Source organism: Pararge aegeria, chromosome 8 (assembly GCF_905163445.1).
Source record: "Pararge aegeria chromosome 8, ilParAegt1.1, whole genome shotgun sequence".
In the NCBI taxonomy this organism is placed as follows: domain Eukaryota; kingdom Metazoa; phylum Arthropoda; class Insecta; order Lepidoptera; family Nymphalidae; genus Pararge; species Pararge aegeria.
The window spans coordinates 11,716,420-11,738,216 of NC_053187.1; the positions used below are offsets into that span (position 1 = coordinate 11,716,420).

At 36.9% G+C, this 21,797-nt stretch overlaps 1 protein-coding gene across 1 annotated transcript in view; it reads left to right on the forward strand.

The window, feature by feature from the left end:
• Positions 1-21,797, forward strand: part of LOC120625854 — a 56,276-nt gene that overhangs the window by 28,915 nt on the left and 5,564 nt on the right. Inside the window, exons 3-8 of the mRNA XM_039893098.1 lie at positions 16,652-16,706; positions 17,199-17,340; positions 17,789-17,894; positions 18,734-18,898; positions 20,345-20,470; positions 20,911-21,023. Coding sequence (XP_039749032.1) covers positions 16,652-16,706; positions 17,199-17,340; positions 17,789-17,894; positions 18,734-18,898; positions 20,345-20,470; positions 20,911-21,023 — 707 coding nt within the window. The remainder of the gene's footprint in view (positions 1-16,651; positions 16,707-17,198; positions 17,341-17,788; positions 17,895-18,733; positions 18,899-20,344; positions 20,471-20,910; positions 21,024-21,797) is intronic.

Consider the following 21,797-nt stretch of genomic DNA (forward strand, 5'->3'; position numbering starts at 1 on the left):
TTGATACTGTTAAGCTTTTAAATACATTAGAAAACAGAACCTCTCTGACGCAGCCGTGTGTTCTGTGTTCAATTCCCGGCTGTGGGAAATTTAGGAATTTATAATATGTTATATTTATAGTATGATATGGTTTTAGTAGTAAGATATATTTAGGTATGTTCATTTATAAGGAAAACCACTAGATCTTGTTTTAATTTAAATATCCTCCACGACTACAACCTACCTACTAGCCCATTTCAATTAAAAATAATACCGTGAAATAAATAAACTGACGTAACATAATTTCATAGAGGCTTCATTTCAGGAAACGTGTTGTATTTTACGGACTATAAAAATTAACTTTAGTTTCGTATAACTTTCAACAGGCGAAACGCGTTTGTTACTTAATAACTGTTGCCCGCGTTCCTCTTCCGCGTTTATTACGGTTTTTTAGAAATCCCCTAGGAACCGTTTCTTCCCCTAGGAATCCCCTAGGAAAAGTCCTCTCCGACCTTTCAACTAACTCTATGCCAAAAATCAAGTTGATTGGTTGCTTAGTTAAGGCATAAAAATATACAAACACACTTTATAATATGAGTAAATAAGTAAGGATTTTATTGATACCTACCATATTTTATTCAAGGAGTGTGCGAAAGCTTAATTCAGTCTGCCCGCTACGAGAGCGTCTCTGTCTAATATTTTTAAAAGTACCGACGGATTGTTTTAAAGTGTTCCAATAGATCTCCTGTGATTAGTACCAATGACCATATTCTAGGCTGGTACAGGTAAAGTTTAGGCGCCTATAGATAAAGAACATTCATAAGTAAGACAAAAGTACATAAAATGCTGGGTTTTGAGATGAGGTTCTTAAGTATAAAGTCAGCCAAGTCTATTTCAGGAATAATTTAACAAACATAGACTTTTACAATCAACAGCGCAAACTGATCGCTAAACAGAATAATGGAATACGTGCTGGTGGTTACACCCGCGAGAAGCCCGGGCGGGTTAGCTTGTATTGAATTAAATGTCAACCAACACTTGCTCTTATTTTACTTTTGGAATCTGAGTCGAATCTCAGTCGCGTTCAAGCGTAACGAGCCAATTAATTTTAGGGGGAGGCCGGGATATTGGCCTCGTCTGTCGAAGTAGCTTACAACTGGGTTTCGATATCAAATCGGTAGTGAAAAAGTAAATTAATTCATAACAATGTTCTTTAGGAAGTTTGGAGGAGCGAAGTATATTTTTTTAAACATTTAATCCTAGCGGTTAACTTCAATCAGATCTGATGGTAAATTGTTATGTAGCCTACAGTGGACCACGCTGGTCTTTTTAAGGTCTTTTTATTAACCCACTAGCTGACCCGTGCAACTTCGTCTGCACCAAATCGGTTATTACTGAAAGTGACATTTCCAAAAAATGAATCCTAGCTAGATCTATTTATCGCCCCCGAAACCCACTGTTTACTAAATTTCATGAAAATCGTTGGAGCCGATTTCGAGATCCAATATATAATTGGATTGGATAGAGATATATTGAATTGCTCGTTTAAAGATATAAGATATTTATACGTGCCGCATAAAACGACACGACATTGCAGTATTTGCCATTTTCCTGCTGTTTGACTTAAATATCCAATAAATATCTAATAAATCGACTATGAAAGCTTTTTGGCTCTTAATGATAAAGCGAGCTTGTTAGTCAGTATAGAAGTAGGTTAAGCAACCTGTCTAAATCTTCTTACACAATAACAATGTCATCACTATTTAATTCAGCATATTCGCTTTTGTTAATTTAATCCATAGTGTTCTTGGCCTTTTCTTTTAATTTGCGATATGCGAATCCACACTCAACTTATTTTACTATTTCTTTAATATGACTTTTTTGGTCTTTCTCTGGATATCATGAATGAACAGTGTGTTATGAACACATTTGTGTTTTATATCCATTTGAGAAAATTGTGTCAAACGAGCTTCTTTAGAGCGGCGAGCGAGAAGTTAGAAACTAAAGTTACGTTCTTTATTTCGCAAAAAAGATATAACATAATCGCCGCGTCGCGTTCGTATCTGAACGTTCATAAGAATGTGACCTAGTCAGTCTAAAGTTTGACATAGTGTGTTTGTTACTCGCGGGCAGCTATTGGACGATAAATCAATTTACGTTAAATGTTATTAGTTGTTATGATGCTAGCTCCTCGCTCCGTATCGTATTATTCTAGGTTGGTTTCGTAGTTATGAAACAAAAAAGTTCTTTTTGAATCTCTATTAAATTTAATATTTTGTTAGAATTGAACTGTGTAGACAAAACCAAATTTTTGACATTCGCGAATGTCAAAAGTGCATAACATAAAACTATTATATCATAGATTTCCGCAAAGTAACGCCTAACGTTTTATATTGGATAGAAGCTCCAATATAAAACTATTAAATTATTTAGCATTTACTCCAATTTTAAAAGTGGTAAGAATTACTGGTTCAGCTGCCTTTTTTGTCTCCAGCTGCTGCTAGGCTGTTTGGAAATTATTAATTTATGAAGATCAAGACATCCCTATTAAGCTCCACCTTAATAAGCCGAAACTAATCCTCCTCGTAATATCAATATAATCTTCCTCCACCTTATGTAATTAATATCTATAATATTAAGTGTTACCACATAGAGCAGATACCTACTGAGCTTTTATATGAATGTTTAATAGATTAGAATGTAATTGACAACGGTAATTTATATCAGTTGGATAAATATTTGTGCCCATACAATCACGATTAACTAAGTTATCTTTATGCAGTGTCAGGAGTTTCTAGTAAATCTTGCGCTATCACATTCAGCTTGTTATTCTAATTGCTTAGTAATTACGTCATTCGAAGGATAAAATGCCTGATCGTGTCTCTATTTCCATTATTGAGCACTAATGCTACGAATAAATGTTATGTAGATTTGTATTTATATGCACTTACTAAGCCTATTATCGTCCCACTTCTGGGCGCAAGCCTCCAGAGAGCGCTTTTTAGCTTAAACCCGTCGCGCGAGCTGGAGCCGTTGGAGTTGAGAGACTTTAAAACGCTTATACAATCATCTATTTCAATGACCACAAAGCACATAATATACTTCAGATAATAACGTAATATTTTATGTTATGCAAACATGGAATCTATAAAGCACACCAAAATGTTGTTTATACTGAACTTTCTATTTCAATACTTTTAACTCTCATGTTACTTTAAAGTTTCTTTCAAAGTATAACGATAAAGATGCAATAGGCAAGTCGGTATGCCAAATCGAAAGGGACTTGGATGTTGCAAGTATAGAAGTTTTCTATGAAATCAAAAATACTGAAAAGATGTAATATATCCATGACACTTTAAGGAACAATTGTCTATAATTTATTCGAGCATCACTCTAAATAGGAAAGGTTCCTGAAACAATAAATAAACATATGTTTTAAATAAATATGACGGCATAACCTATACAGTTGTCGCGAATAAAAAAGTATTCACGACAATAATTTGATTATTTATACTTGCAGCGCTTCAGTCACGTTGCTTTCGCACTAATATCAAGCATCCCTTGCATTATGCGTGTTGGGATAGACATAGACTAAACCAAATGCAAAGATTATCACCTTTGCATAGAGTTGACAATTGCGAATGCTTAAACGTTAGTATCGTTTCTGCATAACTTTTTAATCAAATTGTATACTCTAAATTTACATTTGTTTCTATCATAATGTAAAAGATTTTTTTGGACCCCATTAAGACCATCGTTTCCTGTCGGATAATGCACTTCGCTTTATTGGTTCGCGTCGAAAATACAAGTTTTCATGCATTATTTCAAAGCTTATTGATAGACATGTGTCATTTTGTTTGTAGCACATCTCTCTCTCTCTTTTTGTGCCTCTCCCAGTCTGCAGGTTGGCCGTCTGCTCAGAGAACTACACGCGGTCTTGCGCCAGGATGTTGCGCAACCATGACTTCTTCCATCTTCCAACACGTCGTTTGCCCTCTTCTTTGCCCATCATTGTGAGCTGAAGCAGTTGATATCGCTTATGTCTCAGGACGTGGCCCAGATATTTGACTTTTCTCTTTTTAATGATTGGCAGTAACTCCCGGCTTATGTCAACGCGTTGAAGTACTCTCACATTAGAAACTTTCTTTAATAATAATGAAATGTTTAATAAATTTCGTAGCATCGATCTTTAATATAACTTTAGCTATTTATTTCGTATTTAAAATTGTAACATAGGTATATTGAAACATTACCATTCAATTCTTATTGTATGACGATGTGTCATACCTATATACATACCTAAATTGACTTTAATGTCGCCTGTTAAGATGTAAGCCGGCCAAGGTTTATATGTGCGTATAGGTAACCGGTATCGTTTGCAAAGATGAGTTCGGTCGAGACGTCACATTTGCATCGCGATGATAGGGTATCGCGACAGGTTTTGCACAAACAAGCTCAACGTGAGGAACACATTCATATCCTTTACGACGACGCGATGTGGACGCGCAAAAGCATAATTATATTATTACTAGACTGCAACATGTAATTGATTCATTCCTGGTAGTGGATACTCGTTAAATACTATTCGTATTTAAATAACATAAATTGCTCTTATGCCATCCTTGTTGAAACCTTTAAGTAGATGGCTGACGTGCGATATAAAATCGAGGAATTTTACGGTACAATATACGTCGGAACTTTTGGCATGTTTTCTTTGTTCGGCTCAGTAAGTGCATCGATCTTGATGAAAACTGGCATGGCTATAAGTGGCAATTTAGCGACGTACATAGAATACTTAATTTTTATCCCGGAAATGCAGCTGGGAACCCTTTATACGTTTGATTTAAAAACATAAACGTTATTACCTATTGACGACTTTAAAGGCAAAACTTATCTTGATAAAATCTTGCATAGAGATTACTTGCTCCTGGGGAGAACACACAGGATACTTTGTAGCCCGTATAGTTCCCGCCGGATTTTCCAAAAACTTGAACAAACGTGATCGCGCGTAACTGCTAGTTTCATAAACTTGCACCTATATAAAATATATAATGTGTAATAGATGCAAGCTAAACGATAGCCGGTATCATCATCATGTTGCAAGCTTGTTTATTTCAACCACTGACATGATGGACAGCTTCGTAAATAACATTATTATGCAAAATTTTACTATCGGAACTTAGCGGCATAACGCTGTTTCATAAATTATCGTGACAAGTAGTAAATCAATCGCCCCGGCCGGACAATGCCGGTAGAAAAAGAGAAACACGAGCGAAGCTTTCCTTTGCCCTGCCCCTGCAGTGTACATCCGCACTATTATCGCCTTGATTGACGTGTTTGTTCCACATTATTGCTTCTGTAATGAGATTCACTAGTTTATTGAGCTTTTTATTATTATGTTTCTATCCAAATTATAGAGAGATGTTAACTAAATTATAAATTTGGTGGTAATTTGTAAAATGTAGCGGCAGTCAATAAGATTAACGTGTTAGTTACTACATTATTTAGTTTTTATTATACTGTTTCTATCCAAATTTAAGATAGATACATGAATGATAATTTAATTTTACATTCGGCTTTGTTTTTTAGAATTACAGTCAATAAGATTAACAGCTTTAAACTGGGAGTCTACTTATGAAAGCTTGATTGTCGTGCTGGTTGTACATAATTGCTTCTGTAATGAGCTCCACTTTTTTATTGAGATTTTAAATGTTCTGTTTCTATCATAATTATTGATAGATAAATAAGTCATAATTTAATTCTAAGTTTGATAGTGTTTTGTAGAATATAGATTCGATAAGATAAAATGTTAACTCCTGTTTACAATATTAAAGCTTGGCAATTTGACATGTTGTACTTAGTAAAATCAACTTATTAATTTTTAAACTGATGTGTTATGGATGCAATATTAGACATAATCTTGACTTTAGAGTCGAATTACTCCATGAATGTAATACTGTTTACTTGAATCACATAAGTTCACATTTTTATGACATAGGTATGTGTCTACACCAGTACAACCTCATCCAAAGTTATTAGGATATCTTAATACCGTCATAATTGATTTTACACTGAACGCAGTTTAATAAAATTCTTATACAGTATGTTAACAAACCGGTTTTTTGATACAGCAAACGTTCAACGCAGTAGTTGGCTACCCTTCGTCGCTGTAGTTATATATAAATACATATAATTAATTTACAAATACAGAATGAAAAAATTGCGTGTTTCTGGTTTAGTGCAGCTGTCGTTGGACCAAAACAAGGTTGATCTGCTTGCTATAATATTTAAACCCTTAATCTTAGTTATTTTTTACCTTCTCTCATTTTCATGGCTACTCATCTATACATTAACATTGATTGTCTGTGCCACCACCGCGTAAGAACGTGACGGTAAAGTAAAATCTGAAAATATTAACACAGTAAGATATTCAAGATTTTTTAAATGAGATCACGTCATTCTCGCTAATAATTCGTTGATTATTAACTTCACTCTTATTTACCAAAAAAACGAAACGTCACGTTTTATTTTCTCAGATCGCCTACTGTGTCGTTATTTGATACTTACAATTCAATATAGTGCGTGCGTGCGGTATTTCTAATCTCACGAGGTTGACCAGGGAACAAAGTATACGGGCAGGAAGACGCGCGGTCCACTTTGTGATCCGCTCGAGTGTATACCTACATCCTCGGACATTGCGACCGCAAACACCGATCCAGACACGCAAACCTGTTTATGAAACATCACTTTTGTCTGCGTTGTGCTCATTAAACATTGCTCACACGGGGCGTTGCGCGTCGCCGAAATTGTTAATGAGAACCTTACTCGAATTGACCTCAACGAAGTCATCGCTAAGTTATTTTCATATCGGAACGGCATATTGTATTTCGTGCACATAATTATTCGACGGTTTCCAATACGACTGCGCGTAATTTTATGTGTTTTGAATTGAGTATAAAGTCGGCTCACTGGCCGAGTTTAGTTCGCTCCCTATGCCAATTTATTTTACTGCTCACTGGAACGCCTACAAAACCATAGGATGTGGGTATTTATTTCCGAGAAAATTTATAGGATTTCTCTAACAAATATCTCAAATTAGCACGCATTAAATATTGCTAGTAGCGAATGGATATATTCATCTCAATAAATCAAAACACCTGATCAACTCGACCAGGATGTAGTTATGTTAATAGTTAGGCTTTAGCAAATATGCAGTAGGATAAACAGTAGGTGGACCTCGTTAAACGTCGATTCCTTCTCCATCTCCATACAATTTGTAGCTGCTATTTATTTGTGCCTTCGGTATGCTAGAGAAAATTCAATATAATTAACATCTATGTATGTTAATCATAATTCTATGTTCCGTAACGGGAATCACCAGGGTGATTATGGAACTAACTTTTACATAAACCTTTGTATATGTAGGTAAATAGTAAATGCCTATGTCTAGCTATAACGGTATTAACGACATTCTAACTTATAAGTCTTAAGTTAGAATGTCGTTAATACCGTTAATTAGGTATAATAGCTTTCCTCTTTATTTTTATGGATGTTTATGGATGGTGTTTCTGTTAGCGTTCATATTAAGCACATTATAAAAAACTTACCACATGTTTCCACTACCCTTTAAGTTTATTAGATTGTTTCAGTTGGGCTTGCAAATAAAAGTAAAATATGAGAACCATCTCCCATCGCTGTTTCTAATTTGTCTCTCCATCGGAAGATAAATTAAATCTTTCAAACTACGCAACTTAACGCAGTTTTATTGGATGGTGGAAATCACTTATTAAAGATGACCCGCCTGCTTATGTGATATTCAGTTTTTAATTAAACAGCAGTGTCCGCCTATGAGTTTGAAAAGGCTGCCTCATTTATACTTTGTCTGCTTTTCATGGCGAAGCTTCGGAGAGGCTTAACCGATTTTGATTGGACTTTTATAGGCAGGCTTTGCAAGGACTAATGTAGCCTAATTTTACTACGGGCAATAGTGAAAATATTTCGTTTTACTTTTTCAGTAAGATAGAAGGAAAACGAAACATTTCGCAAGTTACGCGGGAAACGAGAAGAAAAATCTAATAGGACCAACTCGCAGGTTATACTGATAGTATAACATATTGCTCAAAAATTTTGTGTTTATACATCATTGCTGTAATTAGTTACACGATAGTTTAACTAGAATTTGTGTTTTGTAATTTGATAGGGGACTTTTATTGGAATGCATTACTTTTGCATGCCGTCATGCAGTGGCCAGTGCATGCATCACAAGTACAGGATTCTTAGAAACGTTCGACCGCGTCGCGTCGGTAAGGCAGACATCGTGACGTCGGCATTTGCATTTTGCGGCACTGCTTGCTTGCTCAACGCAAGCAAAATAATAATATTATTAAGAACGTTATTAGGTATATTTAGTGATCTTTTTGAAGATTTTATTGAATTGTTTTCTGAACATTTTTATCTATAATCATATAATAAAGCTGAAGAATTTGTTTGTCAGATAGATAATTTCAGGAACTACACGCTCAAATTGGAAAAATCACTATTATAACATTCCAGCTTTAGCAACAACCAATAGGAGCGAAGCATCAATGAAAAATGTTGCAAAACGGGAGAAAAAAAGAGGCTTTGGGAGCTTCGCCAAAACAATGTAAGGTTTAAGGAATTGTTCCTCTTAAAAAGTTCTAGATGACGAAGTCGGGGGAGACCGCTGGTTCCAAAAAACGGCTGATCAAAGGTATCTCCCCTCTACGCTTTCCGGTGTGAAGTCGCTTTTCTAGCATGCAGAGAATGGGTGATTATAATAAATATGTAAATAAAATAAACAACCAACGGTTCAATCCTTTCTACAAAATCGTTTCAGCTAGTTAATAAGCTGGAGTCTTTGGTGTCATCACTTGGGATGTTTAGTCTTACATGTAGGTCCTGTTGATATAATTTGGAGTTCTTCGTTAATTGCAACTATCTTGCTGATAGGTGTTAATGTATAAAGGTAAACATTAAACGGGTCGGATGTGCAATGTACCTACTTATTCAGTCTCGAGTTTAGCCGTTGAATCTATATCTATAGTAATATTATAAAGAGGAAATATTTTTTGTACGCTTGTGTTTTGTAATTTGATAGGGCATTCGTATTGGAGTGCAATAGAACTTCATTAACAATCTCTCTCTCTCTCTCCGTCGTGTTCCTCATTGCTGAGGGTCGTGACCAAGGGGTGGAAGGTCCACTTACAACTTTTTGGACGATTTTGTGCCATTTGACTCGGCTTTGAGCAACGTTTAAAGCCGTATGCACTTTGGTGTCGAGAGCAGTGCGGATTTGATCCGACCAACGAATCGGGCTACGTCCTCGAGGTCTCTTTCCTTCCACTTTGCCAGTGACCACTATCTTTTCAAGATTGTCTCCATCTCTTCTGGCAATGTGACCGAAGTACTCGAGAATCCTCTTAAGACAGGTGGTCGATAGCCTTCTTGTAATTTTAAGCTGTCTCAAAATCGATGCGTTGGTCCTGCGTGCCGTCCACGGGATTCGCAACATTCTCCTCCAGCACCACATCTCAAAAGCGTCTGTCTATCAGCGTAAATATAGGAAAAATAAGTGCGCGGACCAGACGCACTTTTGTCTTGATTGAGATATTCCTGTCTTTCCAAGTCCTATGTATTTGTGACATTGCGCTTTTGGCCAATCCGATTCGCCTTCGAACTTCAGTTTCACCAGAACCAGTGGCACTAATATTGGAACCCAGGTAAATAAAGTTCTCCACGATTTCGAGATTTAGCGAGCCAGTGAGCTCCAACCTTCCTGCACGATCTACCACCATAGCTTTAGTTTTGGATCTATTTATGAAAAGACCCATGGCATTGCTTATTCGCTCCATCCTGTCCAGTAGAGACGTCGTCTCAGATGCTGCTAGGAGAGTTGTGTCATCAGCGTACCGTAAGTTGGTCAACTTTACTCCACCTATACTGACACCACCATCCCATCCTTTGAGAGTTCGCTTCATAATATATTCCCCGTAGATATTGAACAGAATGGGAGAAAGCACACAGCCTTGCCTAACTCCTTTACGGAATTTGAAGGGTTTAGAGGTAATCTCATCTATCCTTACAACTCCTTCACTGCTGCAATAAAGATTTTTGAGCAGCGCTATTAGATGTTCTGGCACTCCTAATTCTGTAAGCACTCTCCATAAACAGCTCCAATCAACGCAATCGAAGGCTTTACTGTAGTCAATAAAGCACATGATAATTGGCGTATCATTAACAATAGAAAATGAAATTATCATATAAGTAACATAGACTATAAGTTATTTTAAAAACTTCGAGATCCTTAAGAAAACTGTAATAATTTAACTCCAAAGTAACAATATATTGCCTATAAATTTCCATATTTGGTGCGCGCTGAGAAAACTATTGGCGATACATACTCGTAAAAACGTTATAAATGATTTATTTTCTCGCGGTTTTTTTTTTTTTTGGTAACAATGAGTGCCTTAATTATGTAGATTACAGTAGGTAGAAAGAAAATATTATCAACTATCCTAGTTAAGCCACAATAGCATGGTGGCAAATATAACATTACTGTAACGATCTATTAGTTCACGAGGGTTAAACCTATACATATTTTTCGATAGGCAGCGGAGAGTAAATGAGCTACTGGGAGGGTTGCTTATCAAATCATCATAATCATCTCAACCACAGGCAGTCCAATGCTAGAGACATGGTGTGGTGAGACAGGTGTTTTTCGAGGGATTTCCACTAACTACGATTTTGTGCCGCTTGTCTCCAGCGACTGCATGCGACCTGTTTTATGTCGTCGGTACACCATGTGGGGGGCTCTACCAAAACTGTTTCCGGTTTTGGCGACCCCGCATTGCAAAGCACCTTCGGACCGCAATGACCATCGGTTCTCCGCTTTATGACCAGGGGCATATCTAACCTTTATTTTATTTCATTATTTTTGTATTTACTACAATAAAAAATACACAATATGTAGAAACCCCGGTAGTGACATAGCCTGATGATAGACAGACGAACAAATGGAAGACACCGGAGGCTTAATAGGTAATAGGTTCAGTTGGCACTTTCGGGTACGGAATCTTATAAACAAACAATATTTGAATAGGGAAAATTTGTTATGCATGCGTTTTCTCTTATGTACGTGCTCATTATTTAACTTACTTCGTTGCATGTCGTGAAAATCACGACATTGTTATGCCTACAACGAGCATAAAGTGTCACTGGTTTAACAAAATGCTATACATGATTTAGGTAACAAAACAATATATATGTATATTGTTATCTCTGAACGTTTTACTCGCATCCTGCCTCTAGTTGAGTTGAAAAGCGGCTGTTTTCAATAATGGATAAGACAGTGTCAGGCAAATGAGCCCCCGCTGTGATTTTAGCCTTGTCGAGATGAAATCCGTTAGACGATTGGGTGGCGCTGTTCCTCACACGCCTTTCCATTGTTTGTCCTCATTGCATCTTAAGAATACATTTAAGGTACTTTCAAATAGATTGTTATATGTAGCTTCAGATATAAAATTGAATTTTAAGATAACGCATCAATTTCATTTTTATAAATGTCTGATCGAAGATGCCGATGCAAGTTATGCGTGTTAAATATATCTTCAGAATGTTGCATAACAGTCGATTGTGCGATGCAGGTATGACACGACAGTAGGTAACTCTAAGGCTACCACGGAAATGAATTGAAGCTCAATATGAGAAGAAGGTATGCGTATATTCACCGTAATTGTATAGGTTTGTCAATCATCATCACCACCTCAACCGATTCACGTCCACTGCTGGACATAGATGTTTTGTTGAGAGTTATATAATCCACGGTCCTGGACGGCTTGATTGCAGTGATGTGCAGTGGGTTTCTTACCAAGGTATGCATACAGTAGGAAAATTGCATAAAACAGCAAAATCCTCTTCCTTTAAGAGTTATTTTAGGGTAAGCAGTGCTTTTGTGCATGTATGAAGTGCACGCCACTATTTGGTTGCATCGGTTCTCAGCGACGCGTTTGATGTCGTTTACCTACCTCGTTGGGGGTATAAAAATGCTGTAAGTGCGAGACAGATATGTTAAAATATGAACTTATATGGTTCCTGGATCGTCTTTTTTGATAGTGTTCAAGCTTCATCCATTTGGATAAAGCCCATACATTAAATTATATAATCCAAACAACGACAGTCACGGAATAGAAAACAGTCGAGTGTGAGCAACTTTTTTTTCCTACCTATAATATCAAGTAAGAAAATATGCAGGATCACTTTGAGAATTGAATTAGCGCTTGACGCTGAATGTTTTTTTTTTTGCCCTAGATTATTAAGAGGCGCCGTGTCGCTGCGTGTCCATAACTGCTATAATTTGTTCACGAATCTTTTGTACGTCCTTTGATTGCTACCAACATGTTAAACGCACCGCGCCGTTTAGTTCTTTAAGACCTATTAGGGCATGCTATTAAATATTCATCACGCGCGTCATAAGCGGCTCTTAAACCAGCCAGTTCAGTCAAAAATACTTGCAAGCAATTAACCTCTGCTGCCCTTAAAATGTCTAGGAACAGTTAGCGCGTAGAGCTCTGTTTGCATACTGAGTGACAATAGGTGAAATGGTTTAGGAAAATCGTGTCCCGGTGCGGTGGACTGTGAACACATGTAAATGAAGGACGAAGCAGCATTGTATTCATAAGCACAAACAAAACGCCCGTGTCGCTGTCTGAACCATATGTTTAAGTTTGTATGTAGGTAAATAAATTTAGAGGTTAGGATTCTTTCTTACACTGAAAATAATTTCTAATAGATAAAAATGCTATCAACATGTGTGGTCACTGTGTAATTGTTTTTTCTAAATGCGCGCTGCTTTAAAATAAGCGTCAAATTTCAACTCTTGCCGAATAAGAGTGTCGACATATAAAGAAAAGATTTATTGTTGTTAGTGGTCATGAATAAAATAGTGGATTCATGTGTGGATACCAAGTGGTGGCACGTGCGAGTTCGAAGCTAATCAACTGTGTATCTCGGAACTCAGAGATGCATGATGTGATAACAGAATGTTGTGAATCAATCTTGGAATCGTTAGCTGCTATCAGACATCAGTGCTTAAATTGTGAGAGGAATGTGGATAGACAATTTTAACTAAACGCGCACTAGCTTTTACCCGCGGTTTGCCTCTTGTTGCTAACCGCGTATTATCTATCGTTCCACCATGAACCGTTCTCTTTTCTTGGATGTTCTTTTCTGTAGCCCAAACAAGTATGCAAAATTTCATAATGGTACTTATGTAGTTAAAAGGATTGCGAAAGGAAATTTAAATAGACAAGCAAACAAACTAACATACGCAGAAGTATTATAAGAAACCTCTTAAGAAATTAGTAGATTCAGAATGGAATCAATGCCATAGCAAGGCCCCCCTATCTTTCGCCTTTAGCTTAATGAATAGCATTGTCTTGTAAAGAAACTTAACTGTTCATTCAGATAATGCTATTACAATATATCTATTGAAAAATTCTTGTCGAAATGCCTTCCTCTTGTTATAATATTCACAATTGACCGTTAAAACATACGCCCACTCGACGTAAGGCGATAATGATCTTAAAATCGGCGTAGGTTGTATTTATTGAATATGACGGTCTTTAACAATGGACGCGCTTCGCATAATTCTGTTTTATGGTGTATCTTGCAATTTATGAAACTATTATCGCCATGCAAGTACATAGATGTTATACATTCACAAATTGATTATTTAATAAATATCTATTTACCTGGAAGCGGCGATAGCCCAGTGTGTAGGACTTTACTTTCGGGGCCGAGTTGGAACCTCAGCACACACCTCTTACTTTTCTAAGTTATGGGCTGTTTAATCAATTAAAATACTACTTGCTTCGGCAAAGAAAACATCGTGAAAAAACCTGCATTCCTGAGAGTTCTCCATAATTTTCCCAAAGGTGTTATGAATCCACCAATCCGCAAAGGGACTACAGCTTTAAGCCCTTCTCATTATGAGAGGATACCCGTGCCATGAAAAGCCGGTAATGGGTTGATGTCATGATGATGAATACCTATTTGGAGTATTTGGTAAAAGAAAAATTCTACTCATGTATTTAATCGCGATTCAATCTACAAAAAGCCATTTTGTTATTATTTTAGAAAAGCTGCTGCGCAAATTATACATTTTTGAATCAATAATAGGAATATATTATGAGACAAATTCTGATAGATCATAGATCACAAAGTTGTCCAATGTAAGCTATTAAAGTTGAAAATTAGTTGGCGGCGCAATCAGTAAATATATTTTAGAAGCTATTACATTTTACCACTTTCCCAGTGTATTCGTACCAATCGTTCGTGATAATACTTTTTATTAATCTAGCAGCTGTGGACCTAAACAACAACAGTAAATAGAAACACTTTGTTAATTTGTTTCACTGGTACTCAAAATAGGTACATCACAAGAAACGATATACCTGCTTTAATTATAATGGCAAAACTTCCGATAGGACACGCACTGGCTTATTTTGCTATTGTTATTTCAATGAAACTTAAGTTTTGTTTATTTTTAGTTAGAGGTATCGTGAAATTACATATTTAATTTATGTAGTATGTATTTAAGTAGTTTATTTTTAGGGATAGGTAACGTAACAATACATAGTGATTGCATTAGTTACTTATCCCATATTATACTCAGTCAAACAATTTGCATTATGGACTGAACTCGACGGGATATTCATTCTTAGATAACATTCGCGAAAGCGTTTGTCACTCAAACATATATTTGGTTCACAAACAAGACAAATGAATAAGTAGGTAGTAAAACCGAATTCTTAATGTTGTGCTCGCAAAATAAACTTTGGTTCGCGAAAGAATGCACGTTCGTTCAAATTTAAAAGTGAGTATATCCGTCTGTATCGACTCTATCACTGGTTTGGAAGACAGATTCTACGGAGATTGAGACGTAAGAAGCTCGTTAACCTACAATTGAATTTACTTTTACAACCAAACTAACTTTTGTGTACTTACCAATGGTTAAAAGTATTAATTCTATTACTTAACAATTGTTATGTTTGCAGTGATTTTATGACGTCCGCATATCTGATTAGATTATTATAAAACTTAGGGATTAACTACTTAGCTCTACCACTTAAAATTTATAAAAATACCTGCTTACTTTGAATTGCTAACGTCCTTTTTGGAGTCAGCTGAAAGTAGTTTTAAGTAGCTATTATATAAAGTACATTAATACTTCGTGAGTTACATTATCATAAACGATAACTTTGTAGCTTCCGTGCCTTATTCGACGACGCGACGACGCGACGCGCGACGTATCGTTGAATAAGGTTGACACACTGTATCGGTTTCCTCAATAGTTACCTATTTATATTATAATTAAAGTTCAACCTTGTTTTTTAACAGACTTCAAAAGAAGGTGGTTATTAATTAGGTGGATTTGCAAAATTTTTGTTCCAAATGGGTTTATTCTGAAATAAATAGCATACCTATAGATCACATGAAAAGTTTCAGACACAGATAAAGGAACGCTTCAAAGTACAGCAAATTACCCGGATTTTAGACTATAACATTTTCTTTCAATGATCTATCCATAACATTTTTCTCCCAATCACTTAACATAACGCCTTTACCTACACTCCAAAGTTTTACGGAGTGACCGAAAAAAAAAACATTTTCTATCAATGCATCATGCAATGCAATCGTAGTTGCATATTTATTCGCGAAATCTAAAATTCTAGGGTAAAAAATATTAACTTCTTAGTTGGTATAACATTCATTTCCCAAGTTTAAAGTGAAGGTATGTATATTTTCTAACTTGTAAAAACATGATAAAAGCATTTACAGGTTGATTTGTTTGCGACCTTCTTTATATAGAGATATAGAGCCCTCTTAGTGTACCTAACATGTTTATTTATTTTTGAATAACGTTAATATCTCTTTACGGAGTTGTTGAATTCTGACATTTGGCCCGCCATATTTAATTACAGATTTACGCTAACGGGTATGTGGCGTTAGATAAAATGAAACCACACTAAGGGTAGGTACTGTTATATGAAACTAAAGGAAAATAAAGTTTGGACTAGTAGTAGTAATGCATTTTTACAAGCCACCTGGTTTAACGTTAGGTGCGGGATAAGAAGAACGAATAAGTATTTTCTGGAAAATCCGCACTCCAGTCCTACCCTTGGTTCTCATAATTTATTTCCTATGGAAAAACGTATGTTATATTCGAGGCCACTACATGATAAACATCATCTAAGTATCGCCCGCACGTTTAGCATTTCGTCATGACATTTCTTTCAATACATCACGCCTGCTTAACGATAATAAATGGGCCGATGTAATAAAATATCTCATCGGGGGGTGCTAAAGCAATAGATTTGTGATTTGCCTTAATCAATGGGGGCGGTCGACGCATTTGAGTCTATACGAAATACGAGAGGTCAAATTTATGTAGGTATACACGCGTGCGCAGACAGATTTTTAAGCATCTGTCCCCCTTAATTCGGATTTACACCGCCATTGATTTCATTTTACGATAACATTCATTGTCTAAATAGGAAGGGCATATTGGCAGGGTATTATGGCATTGAATTCTGCCAGATTATGGTTCTTTTTGTGGCTTAACAGCATAGTTTCATGTTTCCTTTTTTTTCAGGCGGAGCTTGTAGATATGAGGGCGGAATTAGTGCAGGCTCGGGCCGCAGGTAAAGGTAAGCAATTATACTCAGTTTAATTTCGCTTCATTTTACTAAAGATAAAAATATAGATAAAATAGATTAAAAACGATGAATGTCAAAATCTTATGCCTACTTAAACTACTTTAGGTGAGATTATCTAATGGTACCTATGGTATGATGCAGTCTAAGACGGTAGCAAAAGCGTCTCTGTCGGTAGGGTGCAGTGGCGTGCACTTCATACATGCACCTAATATTTTCAAATAACTGGCTAGGGAAGAGGATTTTTCCATTTTATGCCATTTTACTTCTTTATGCTTACCCTGGTCTAAATTCCTGTGCACGCCACTGGTAGGGTGGTAACTACTAACTAGCCCACCACCAGAGCAGACCGAGAAAATTCTAAAATTATAAATTACAATTTTCCCTTGTGATGAACGCTTACCGCTACGGAAGGTAGACAAAACTGTATATTTACAAATTTATTTTGAGTGAAATTGTAATTTAACCGCCTTTATATCGTGTCAGGTGGGTGCCAGGATGGCGGAGATGTGGCGGGCAACGTGCCTGATGCGGCGCGTGCACGTGCGGAGGCCGCGCAGCTCGCTCGAGAAAATGTTGCACTTAGGGAAACTGTACTTGTGCTGCACTCCGAGCTTTTTGGAGCAAGGTACAGGCTGTATACAGCTTACTAATACAAGAAACAAGGTGTCATCAAATTATCATCGTCATATCAACCCATTACCGGCCTACTATAGGGCACGGGTATCCTTCCGTCAGGTGCCGATTATTGAACTTATTCTTTTTATTCACTTTATTGCACAACCAACAAAAAAAAACAGGTTTACAAAAGACGTACTTAATGTTAAAATATTTTCTACCAGTCACGAAAAACAGTACCAGTGCGAGAAAAACGAGTGTGTGTGTGATAAAAACTTCAGGAAGCAAAATCACATGCAAAATACATAAATATATGTATGTCTCTAAAGGTCGGTTCTATCGCTATTGGGTAATGTAGATACTTTAAGAGGATGATACTAGATTGAGAAAGAATAATGCAAGTATCTTATAATGAATAAATGTCGAAATTAAATTCAATATTTTTTATATTGTCACAGATTAGCGACAAAGTACCTAGATAAAGAACTCGCCGGAAGAATACAACAATTACAGCTATTAGGAAGTGATATGCGCGCAGAACTGAGAGATTCTCTCTGGGCTCAGGTAAGTGGTAATTATTTAAAATAACAGACTACCTACTACTTTTAGCGCGTGTATTCTGACATGCAAGTGACGTAGTTACGTCTTGGTTCTGCCCTAAGGCTCGTTATGATGACAGCAGAAAACTCGCGCAACATGTTCATTTTGTAATTATGGCGCAGATATGACGGATGTGATGTGCTTCTTATCGTCGCAGTAGATACACGCTGAATGTCGGGTATAGCAATATATCCTTTGAATTCTAAACTATGTTGCGCTGACCAGAGAGGATACAAACACTACGTGCTTACTTGGCACTCTTTAGGTACATAATTTTCCTCAATGCCTGTCGTGAGTTTCTTTAGCCGCGGTTCGCATTTACAGACTCGATGTTTCTTCGATTAGTCCGCGGTTTTGTAGAAAGGAACATGGTAATCGATCAATTATCATCTCATATTATGAATAAATTTTATTAAGTCGTGGGATTAATAAGTTAATTGAAAAATCTCATTAAAGTATAATTAGATTATAAAACTTTACGTAAAATGTTATTTGGTAAGCTCATCCGATAAACTACCGCCATGCTTTCTTCTTTCTTCTGCCGCCCAGCAGCATTCCTATGTTCCGGTGTAATTACTGGAACATGAGGTTTAACAACTGCACCTTATTTTGATGTAGGTACACAGAGCGCCTCCTTGTTGGACTTGTTTCTAGCATACACTGCAAAGTGTCTCCGTTAATAGGCAATGGCTTCTCACTTATTTTGTTGGCCATCTGCGCGGTCCGTCAAATGCTATTGATAAAAAATATATTATATTTTTTCTACAATATTCAGGATCTCAAGTCAAGCATTTTTGTATTAGGTGGAAGCAGAGATCCTCCTGCAGCGGCACAAAACTCTGGTGCGCGTGTGCCGTGGTCTAGCACCGCGCGCTCCTCGCCCCTTGCACACGACGCGTGCGCCGCCCGCCCCGCGCACCGTGCGCGTGCGCCGCTCCCCGCACCTTGGCCTCGGCATCTCTGTCACCGTAACTATAAATTCTAATGATTTCCTGTTATGATTGTGACAAATTCCTCCCCCTCGATCTCTAGTCCCAAAATAGGGAAGAATCAAAAGAAGAACAGTGAATTTGTGTGACCTTCACACAAATAGAAAACCGCAGCACATAAGATTGGAAAAGTCTCTGCAAAAGGAACTCGAATGGCCGTGCGGTATTTACGGCCCACGGATATAAACCATCTACATCCATCCACCGGTCTTGATCGGAATTGCCGGCATCTCTACGTACGCGTTAGAAGAACTTAAGATTGTAACATGACCATTAAGTATGTGATGTGGCTTTTTTTTTTAAGTTTTTAATAATTGGATTACGTATAAATTTAATTTTTTTATACGTCTTGTTTTATCTTAATTCACACACAATTAAGAACATAACTTGTGACGTATGGTGACGGCAGATCAGAATATAGTTTCAACCACCCAGTTTCAGTTCTTCCCGCGGGTGTCGTTAGAGGTGACTATGGGAATATAAAAAAGAACGGGCAGCAGCGTTATCTGTGCATCTGTACCATCTACTGCAATCACCTACCCGCCTGTCCAGTGTGGTGATTATGGGCAAATCCTCCAGTTGGGAGAGGCCTTTAGTCCAGAAGTGGACTGTATGAATGAATAATAATAATAATAATTGTCTTTATTGTGTCTCATTTACAATGGATTCTTATAATCTAAGGAACGGTAACAACTGTGTTAGTTAGATACTGTGCAGCTATGAACGCCCACCTCCGGTTTGCTACAAAAAGACTAAAACAAAGAAAAATTAAAATATTACAACTAAAACAATACAATTTCAATGAATTAATGAATATACTTTTATTGCACACCACAAAATGTACATAAAAAAAGAAAAGTATAACAAAACAACGTATACAATTGGCGGCCTTATCGCTTCATAGCGATTTCTTTCAAGCAACAAATGGCGAAGATAAAAAATACAGAAAATAGTAAGGTGGTGCATATATACATATAGCCATAAAATAACTATTTCATACTTATCCTGACTGTACTATACACTGACTGTACTTATAAATTGTAATAGGTTGTTGATGATGATGAATAAAATAACTTTAGGAGATAGATAAATAAATATACTACCATAATACACACACCGCCATCTAGCCCCAAAGCAAGCGTAGCCTGTGGTATGGGTGCTAAGATGACTGATGAATATATTTCCAATGAATTAATATACATAAATACTGATAAAATACATATAAACACCCAGACACTGAAAAACATTCCTTTTCATCACACAAACATTTTCCAGTTGTGGGAATCCAACCCACGGCCTTTGACTCAGAAAGCAGGGTCGCTGCCCACTGCGCCAATCGGCCGTCAAATGAAGGAAAGGCGTGAGGAAATTCGTTCATGAGGAGAATCACCGTTTTTCTAAATATTTTTAATAATCTTTACCCAGGGAGGTCGTGAACACGGCGTACCTATTCTCATCTCGGAGCTGGAGGCGGGCGGGCCGGCTGCGTTGACGGGCGCCCTTTACGTGGGCGACGCTATCCTCGCCATTAATGACCTCGACCTCACGCAGGTTATTCATTTTTAATCTATTGTATTTCCCTCTAACGACGTTTTACTAAACGCGTTCCAGTATTTACATTTAAAACATGCAGCAAGTTGAAGTGCGACAAAACACTGTGTAAGTATTCCGACGTTACGCAACTTATTTTAAATAAAGTCAAGCCAACTATGGCAACCTAAACTAATAGAAATCAATAATAGTTTGTAAACAAAGTTAGTTATGACGTAAAAAACGAAAGGAGTATTATTTTCGTTTTTATAAACTAGAATTAATGTTTCTTTACTATTTACGGAACCTTAAGTGTTTGGATCTATGTCACGCATTTGACTTTTTTATTTCTAGTTAAACATACTCGAGGCTCTGAATAATCTGATAGTAAATAGGGTCTATATTAAATTTTCACATTGATAACAATATTTTTGACCCATTTTCGTATTTGGAACCTGCAGGCTTGTCATAAAGAAGCAGTTCAGGCGCTCCAGAGCGTCAAAGGAGATTGCGCCCTTTGTGTTCAGTTCATTGCTACAGACGACGATGACCGCCTATCCGAAGACAATTACAGGTATTTTTTATTTATATTTTTATAAGTTAGTCACTCAGCGTACCAAATTGTAAAAACATCGTTATTTGTACTGATTTTACAAACCACGCTCATTATTTATCTTTTAGATCGTGGTTGCTATACAAGTGATACATTTCTTAATGACAAGGTAGCTTGGAACACAGCTCGGCTATCATCTCCCGCAACCTTAATATTGCAAATGTTGACATTGCAAAAAAATAACTGCTGAGTTTCTTGTATGTTCGAACCGGTATTAGAGTCATTAGAAACATTAAACTTGAGGTCAAATCCAAAGTCCTTATGGAGTAGGCCTTCTTAAAATACATAATACTCCGAAACAATTACAGTTGGACTAATATTATCCTAGTATAACTTTTTCTACTACTGAGAAATAGTAATAATATGAGCACTTCTAGGCGATCGTAATTATTGCCAAATGCGACGCAAGTATGTCAAATATGTCAAAGCCTGCAAAATTCTCATGCTGATATACCCGTGAAAACTGCCCTCTATTCGCGGATATTCTAATTTTCGGTCGTAAAGTAAAAAATTTGGTGTCTCTGTACTCCGCGAGTGCTGAGGGCGCGATTTACGTGGGCGACGCTATCCTCGACATTGAAGACCTCGATTTCACGCAGGTTTATTCATTTTGACTCCATATTTTTTCCTTTCTTACCATCCCTGCTTTCCAGACGATTTTTATCTTCGCTCCTTTATTGCTTAGTTACCTGCCTATGCTATACCTACTTGATCCATCTTAGTTTCGCGAATTTA